Source organism: Monodon monoceros, unplaced genomic scaffold (genome assembly GCF_005190385.1).
Source record: "Monodon monoceros isolate NGI ecotype Baffin Bay Population unplaced genomic scaffold, NGI_Narwhal_1 Super_Scaffold_16, whole genome shotgun sequence".
Taxonomy (NCBI): Eukaryota; Metazoa; Chordata; class Mammalia; order Artiodactyla; family Monodontidae; genus Monodon; species Monodon monoceros.
Genome location: NW_021703772.1, coordinates 20704657 through 20712963, shown reverse-complemented (window position 1 = coordinate 20712963; position 8307 = coordinate 20704657). Strand labels below are relative to the sequence as shown.

At 47.5% G+C, this 8307-nt stretch overlaps 1 protein-coding gene across 1 annotated transcript; it reads right to left on the bottom strand.

The window, feature by feature from the left end:
* Nucleotides 1-7022: 7022 nt before the first annotated feature.
* Nucleotides 7023-7641, bottom strand: TNP1 (transition protein 1). Its single transcript, XM_029226099.1, has 2 exons — nt 7463-7641; nt 7023-7256 (listed from the first exon to the last, which is right to left on the bottom strand). Exons 1-2 carry the CDS (start codon nt 7599-7601, stop codon nt 7228-7230), a joined length of 168 nt encoding a protein of 55 aa, XP_029081932.1. The 5' UTR covers nt 7602-7641; the 3' UTR covers nt 7023-7227.
* Between the last annotated feature and the right edge of the window lie 666 nt (nt 7642-8307).

Here is an 8307-nt window from a genome sequence, read left to right as displayed (position 1 = left end):
TTTTATGGAGATCACAGTCTCCCTCTCCACCTTTCCCTAGAATCTGTGACTTCCTGAGCCATGAATATAAAATGTGCACACCAGGAATGGGACTGTCCATCCCTCCAGCAGCAGCCCTGCATGTGGTTCTGTGACTCTCTTCTTGCTATCCCATTTGCTGTTAATTTTTTCAACATGGTGAAAACGTTCTTTGTGTGGAAAAAAATGGAGTGGAGAATGAAGCCAGTTTATGGTTCTGGCAGTGAAAGCAAAATGTATTTGATAGGTTCTAAGCAGATTCTTTATGCTAAGATGGCAGTTTTACAGGAAAACTGCATGAATAACGGTGTTCACACCTTTAGGGATTCAAGAGAGTGGCTGCTGTGTGTGCAGGATGCTGAGTTTTTACCCTGTGGGAGAGTCTGCTGGCATTGCTTGCGTTGCAGGGAGGTTGTTTCTTGCCTTATGCAGTGGACATGTCTGTGCCTGGCTGCTTGGCATACATTTTCCTTTCTTTGGTAACAGTCCCTTAATTTTCCTTCTAGGATCAACCCTGCCCCACTGTAACACAAGCTTGACCATCATTTTCTCTCTCCTGGGACCCTGGCTTTTTAGGGTAGTGATGTAAGAATGGAAAACAATTGGAGCCATTTCAATGCAAAGAGGGCGCCCTTGAATTGCGGCCTGCTTCCTGCCTGGCTTCCATCCTTGGACCTACTTGTCCAGCTTTTCCTTCTATTCTTGAGCAATTTCACAGCCTTCCAATAGATTCCATTTCCCCCTCTTTTAAGTTAGCTGGAATCTGTTTCTGTTGTTTGTCGACAAATGCACACCTTGAGCCACAAGTGGGCTGTGATCTGGCCTAGGATCTGCAGCCAAGGAGAGCAAACAGAAAAGACTGAGCAGTCAGACCAGAGATTCCGTTTCTAGCCTCCAGTGGTGGCAGTGGTGGGAGAGGCATCATTGTTCAGAGCATTTTATCACCTCTTCTCTAGCTTCTTTCTTTTCATATCCCTGGGAAGTACAATTCCCATGTTCTGAAGTGATGTAGACTAACCACGGCTCAGAGGGGCAGAGAAAGCCCTCTATCCACATTCTATGATGCTGCTGCCTTCTGTTCCTAAAAGAGTAGTCAGAGAGATGGGAGTTGCTGGGCTACATTTCTTTGATCTAATCCTTTAGAATCTTAGGACACTTTTTTTTTTTAAGAATTGCGGGGCATCTTGGAACCCCAGAGAGGGGCAGTGAATTGCCGTGGAAGTTTAGGCAGAGCTGACCTGGACCAGCTCTTTGAGCCTTTTACCAGAGGGTTCTTGTTTTTTGTTTTTGCTTTTTTAAAATTTTTCTCTCATTTTATTATAAAGAAGTTTAATAGTACAGAAAATTCACCTGACCTTAGTGGGTCGAGCGGAGTGTTCTATATCTCTTCACTCACTACTTACAGAGTCAGTGTCAGAGCCACCTGGGAGCTTCCTAGAAATGCAGAATCTCGGGCCCACCCTGGATCTACAGAATTAGAATCTGCATTCCATCAGATTGATTCCAGGTGATTCTGTGCATGTGAAAGTTTCAGAAGCATTTTGCATATACCTCATGTGATATTGTTCTTTGGTGTTCCTGATGGAAACAGTAAGTCAATAAATCAAGGTACAGTTTCTAGTCCTGTTGAGAAGCTCTCCCTCTTCAGAGCTTCCATTTTGAGGCACTTTTGAGAATGGTCCCTGCAAATTGTGAAATTCAAGCTCTTTATGTCTTTACGATAAAAACTACTTGCATGTTAGACTTAGGACTTTATAGCTGATTAATTACAGAGATATTTGCCTGCTACTAATAGACATGATCTTAATCAGTGAGTTTATTAATCCACCCTCAGTCCTTTTCATTGACATCCATGCTCAGATTTTATTTTTCACAATGTATTGGGTTAGGAGGTGGGTTCATTGATTTGTTTCCCAAGAAACAAGGGCTGTTTGTCTGTCCTGATGTGATCCTTCTGCCCCTCACTTGGGGATGGCTTGGCTCCTGCCCCTAGGAGTTTACAGTCTCATTGGAGAGATAAGATCATCCTCAATGCCTTAATTTTATGGGAGAGCAAAATAAGTCACAGGGAGATATAGATGCTTCGTGATCTCAGTATCTGACCTGGCCAAAGGGATGGAAGAGATTGAGAGGCTCTAGGTCACATGGGAATCCAGAGCTCTCTGCAGAGCAAGGGGTGCCTGGGAATCTGTCCACAGGAGCGCCATCCAGAGTCTAAGGCAGGAAGCAGGGTCACGAGTCAGGGCCAGACAGACACAATGGTATTTAAAAGGCCAGTCCAAAGGGAGAGAGGTGAGGGCAGCCAATTCAACTCAAGTCCTATAATTTACAGTATTTTATATTCTTACAAGTCCCCTGTGTGGTAGATGTCATGACTGACATTTTATAGATAAGGAAGATGAGGCTAAGGGAGGTTGGAAAATCAACCTAAGATTACATGGCTGGTAGAACCATTGCCCATCTGCTTTAGCCTACCCTGCTGGCTGCTGAGTGATGCCTCTCCCTGCAGTCAGGCTTGGTGACAGCAATGGTAAATCTGAGCCTTAAGAAGAGATGAAGTGGCCCCAGCTGCAGTAGGGGAGGTGTGCAAAGGCTTGAAATAAAGCAGGACTGAGAGATGGATCAAGGTCACAATGCAGAGGAGTTGGTTCTCATGGAATCCAGACCCTCGGGATTCAGTCCTGGACCCTTTCACTGGTACTGGGCTTCGTGGAGAGAATTGTCATCTGTATCACTTCTGAGACACTGAGCCAAAGGGCAGGCATGGCTGCAGGGCTCGGATCAGGGAGAGGTCTCCCGTTTGGACCCATGAAAGGCTGGAGAGGGAGGGCGGCTTGGGGGCCCAAAAGTGAGGAGAGGCTCTCTTCAAGCTGGACAACTGGTTTCCTCACTCATCAACCCGGTGAGGTGGACCAGTGACCTGGTGACCAGGACCTGGTTCTCCTAGAGGTTTGGGCCTTTCCCTGGGGGGCCTGGTGCGTGAAGGCTCAGATTGCAGAGCCAGGCTGTGCTGTCCTCTGGTTTCAAAGGACAGACCTCTAGGTGACCCCGACAGCTGAGCCCCAGGCCATGTCTGACTTGTACCGACTACCCCTGGGGCACCCCAGTCCCCTCCCAGCTGTAGCTTCTGGGCCTTCACTCCCTCACACAGCCCTGAGCACTTCTCTAGAACTTCCTGTTTTCCTGCAGCTGCACAGACCCAGCTGGCCCCACCTGGGCTGATCTGGCCAGGCCCAGGGCAAGAGGTGGGAGTCAGCTGTGTTCTCCCCTAGCTCCTCTGGGCTCTCTCCACCCACAGGGTCCTCAGGGACCACTCCCATCAGACCCCGATGTCAGTGGAGCAGAGGCCCTGTATCCAAGTCAGCTCACCAGAAGGTCAAGGTGACCCAGAAGGGCTTGTGGTCAAATTCCTTAATTTTTTTTTTCCTGATTTCTGACTTTCTAAAAAGGCTGAGTAAGTGATGACTTAAGGACATGGCATTCCAGAGAAAACTGGAGAGAGGAACAGAGTCCCCTTGGTGAAGGAGGTGGAGAAAAAGCACACAGAGGGTGAGGTCTTCCAGTGTCCCAAGCCCCCTGTGCTCTTTCCCTCTGGGTGCCTGCCTGGGCGGGGCTGAGCCTGCAGGAGCTGTCAACAGGGAGCCAGAATGAATGTTCCTGGAGGGCAGTGACTAAGTCAACACCAGAGCTGGAAGATGCCCAGCCTGTGAGCCTGGAAAATGTTCTTACTACAAAACAGAGTTTTCCAGGTGGCTGCCAATCCTTCCACACCTGTCTAAGGGGGCAAAGACAAGTCACCAGGCAAGGGTCTGGCTGCCCTGACCAGCCTTGAGCTGTTCTCCACATGCCCATCCTTATCTTTAATTAACATTGTCTTAGAACATTTTGTCTGGGAATAATACTCTCTTGCCAATGACATGAATGCGTGCTTTTGAGCTGAGGGTTCAGGAGCCCTGAGTAACTTGGTCTGGGGTCTCTTCACTGGTTACTTCTGAAGGGACTTTGGTATGTGATAAGAAATGAGAGAAGACAAATTATATGCTAAAGTGGCCAGCTTCTAGAAGTCCAATGAAAGAAGACATTTTGCCTACCAGGCTGTGTCAGCTATCACCATTGGTTTTTTAGAGCTATTCTTCAACACCCTCTGCTCTTTGATGCCCTGCATCACCTGGGGTCCTTAACTTGTTGCCTTTTGGTTGAGTTTGGCCACGGGAAGCATCAGGAGGAGATTGGAGGGCTGGAGGAGAGAAACATCAGGGTGCTACTGAGACCCGCAGTGGCTGTGTCCCTCTCCAGTACAATCTTTACCCAGAGGTCCATCTGCCACCCGGTTCACCAAACACACAGCTTTGGCTCTCATGGGGCTCCTATAACACTGTTCCATCCTTTCGCCTCTGCAGAGCCATTATTTCTTTATTTATTTTTAAATAATTAATTTATTTTTGGCTGCGTTGGGTCTTCGTTGCTGCGCACGGGCTTTCTCTAGTTGTGGCGAGTGGGGCTACTCTTCTTTGCGGGGCGTGGGCTTCTCATTGTGGTGGCTTCTCTTGATGCGGAGCACTGGGCTCTAGGCATGCGGGCTTCAGTAGTTGTGGCTCGCGGGCTCTAGAGCTCAGGCTCAGTAGTTGTGATGCATGGGCTTAGCTGCTCCGCGGCATGTGGGATCTTCCTGGACCAGGGCTCGAACCTGTGTCCCCTGCGTTGGCAGTTGGATTCTTAATGACTGCGCTACCAGGGAAGCCCTGCAGAGCCATTATTGCCAGGCTCTGGAGGTCTTGCCTCTGTGAATCGTCCCTTCAGTAATGTGCCTTCATTTGAGTCCCCTCCAGGATCTGCTTTCCTGAGGGATCCTGATGGATACAGGAATAATATTTCTATTTATTGATACATGTGGAATAATATTCTTGTATAAAGAATAATAAGTTTCTTGAGGGAAGTACATTTCACACTACTTTGCTGTTCTGTTGACTCTTCCCTATGGGAAAGGTTGTCTTTGCGCATCTTGGCAATCTGAAAGATGGCAGAGAAAAGGTGAAGTGGAGAGCACGGAGCAAGGGGTGAGCTGTGCATGAAAGCATTTGAAGGCTCCTGGCACACAGTTGCAGCAGGGAGTGGCAGGGGCAAAAGTTGGGAAAAAGCAGGTGGGAAGAGATGTAGGTTATCAGAAAGCCAGTGGAAGAGACAGAGGTGTGTGGCCCAGACTGTGGGGCATGAGGTCCAGCAAACAGCCTCCTGACTTCAGCCTAACTGCAGGGTCTGCCTCAGCACAGAGAAATGCCTGGCCTGAGGTCACCCTTTCCCTAAGCAGCCTGCTGGGCAGGAGGGAATATAAAGGCTTCGCTATTTTGGACCCATGTAGGAATTCTAACTGGCTGTACTCCCTGCTGGCTGATGAATGAGAATTTATGGCTAGAGCAGCAAAAGCCCGACAGTAAAACCACTGGATTTTGTGTGCTGCAAGGAGCTTTCAGGCTTTCTTTACATGGAGGCAGAGGAACTCCCAAAGGGAACAAGAGTATGTGAGGACTGGTCATTTCTGATTGGGGATTCCAGTTGAGTCCGTAAAGAGTTTTGTGTGGATGTGGATAATTATCTACTTGAGAATCATAGGCGTTTGAGTTTGGTTTGAAAAACAGGGACAACAGGAATGTTTAAGAGGCAAAACTGTGGAAGATGAAGGTTACGAAGGGAGTATTTTCTCTATTCCCTCTTTACAAAAATGGAAACTGAAAAAATAAGGAGGAAAATACAAGTTTGATGAGTTTTGAAGAGTCTGGGTGCCTGATGCTGACTTAGCTCAGGAGCAGTGTGTGCATTCTCTAGGGCTAAGAGGACGAAGCAACTTGAAACATCTTTACTCATGTCATGACCTGGGCTTTTTCTCATCCTTCCCTACTAGAATCTGACCCACAGGGATAGCCCTTGTTCCCATCCCCATATCCCAATACCTAGACACCTCCACAGGGCTCAGAGTCAATGATCTCATTGAAAATACGTGGAGCTCTGCAGAGAAGAGGCTCCCTTTCCTCGCTTTGTCACCTGGTCCCACATCTCACCCTCGCCCCCCCCGCCCCGCCCATGTTGGAAACTTCATGTCTGACCTCATGCTCCTCTCATTCCTTCTGGCTTATAACCTTTCCTGGTTGCTTCTCCAGAATCCAAGTGGGTGGCGTGGTTTAAATGTGAGTCTCAATTCCTCTCTGTGCCACCCTGATACTGTCTCTGAGGCAACAGGAAACACTCATTAAGAAAAATATTGCCCCCTCCTGAGCGGGTGGATGCTGAGAGGAGGTGTCAGATCCCTGGCCAGAGATGACATAACCGTTATCAGAACCCGAGGTCAAGCTAAAGTGAGGGCCACAGCAAGGGATGGCTCTTCCTTGCCAATAAGGTCCACCCAGACTGAGGTGAGGTCATTCCTACTTCCAGACACACCTGATTAAGATTCATTTATGACGTCAGAGTCATACAAGCTGGCTTGAATCTCCCAGGCAGTATCCCTGCCTCTGGTCTTGTCCAAATACCATGCTGGCCTCTGCCCAGAATGTATCCTCATCTCCAACAACCTGCTAATCATGCCCATACAATCAGATAAATTAGAAGCATTGAGGGCTCTCTATCCACCACTGGGACATGTCTTTAGCTAGCTAGTTTGGGAAATCACAGTTTGGTGTTTCCATGCTCTAAGCCCCTTGACAAAACCAGCTTGCTTCCTTTGGCTCATAACTGGCACTCTGATGAATGTATTTCTCCCATTGCTTTTATCTCCTCTCCCTTTCCATGTTGGGAAGGGAGACAGTACATTGAGACCAAGACCCAGATATGGTGATGATGCATAGCCAGAGTTGGGGCACAAGGAGAGAGAGTTGTTAAGGAAAATTACATTGACATTGATATTATCCAAATCATGTTTGATGTTTAATGGTTTCATACCTGCTAATTCTTCCCCAAGGCTGCCCAGCTCAGGAGCCATTTTCCAACCAAAGGATCAAAGGAAACTGAAATTCAGTTTTCAAATGTTTATTGAAATGTTGGGGAGAAACAGCCAGCATATACATTCCTCACTTCGTCACGACTGACATTTTATCCACATGATAGGCTCTTCTCTGGCTTTGATCTAACTTCAGATCTCCTTGGCAGTCCCCTTTCTGTTCTCTGTTGCTGCCTGGTGTCGTTTGAAGTCCACCAGGGCAGAGCCCGCTGGTGGAGTCACAAGTGGGAGCGGGAATTGCGATTGGCTGTAGGGAAAGGACAAGTTTGCAACAGGAACACCAGTTAGAACATGACCATTCATCCTCTTCCTGCCCAAACATGAACCTAGTTGGGAATGAAATTCTCATGCTGAGGTTTCAGGGTCCTATGAGAGGTAACTCCAAGAGCGAGGGCCCCCGGGACAACAAGATCCCCCTCTGTTTGACTGCTCTCCTACTCATCCCTCACTCACCGTCATTGTACCGTTTTCTACTCTTCAGGTTGCCCTTCTGGTATTTTCTTTTGCTGCCACCTCTCTTGACTCCCTTGTGAGGTGCTTGGTTCTTGCCCTTCCTCATGCTGTGACTCTTTAATTTGCGGCCGGTTGACATTGTACTTTCTGCCGAAATGAGGGGCTTTGTAGAGCCGGGAGGCCACAAGTCTGGGTATTTAAGGCCTTAGCGATTGTGACTGTGCAGGGGGGGTGGCTTAGCAGGTGGGCAGGGCTCCACTGTGATGTCACTAGCCTTTGTTACACTTTGGTAATATATGTGAAATAATGTGGTCCCTCTAATGCAGCTCAAGGCTACCCTCAATTTTGAGGTCTTTTTTTAATGATAAGTGAGGTTTTCCAGACAGGTGTTATTGAGCACCTAAATTCCAGCCCCGTGCTGGGCACCTGGAGAGTACAAGAGCCATTAAAATAGTTATCTCCTGCTTGTAGGAAATTTAATGGTTGTTGAGTGTGTGTATATGTATCATGTTTAAGTCTCTCTTATGGCACTGGGGGATAACAAATGTGTTTCTATAAGGACTCGACTCTAGGAAATCCAGTTCAATATGACCAAAACATAAATATTCTTTCTCTTTCATCTAAACCAAGTTTTCTCAACCTGAGCACTGCTGACATTATGGGCTAAATATGTGTGACTATTGTTGTTAAAAAACAAAATTTAACTGAGTAAATTTGAAGATCTAATTAGCTTTATTAAATGATTCTTGAACCAGGCAGCATCTCCTCTGGCAGACAGAGAGATACTCCAAGGGGTTATACCACATGGAAGGCTTTTATAGTAAGGAGAGCTGGACAGGGAAAGG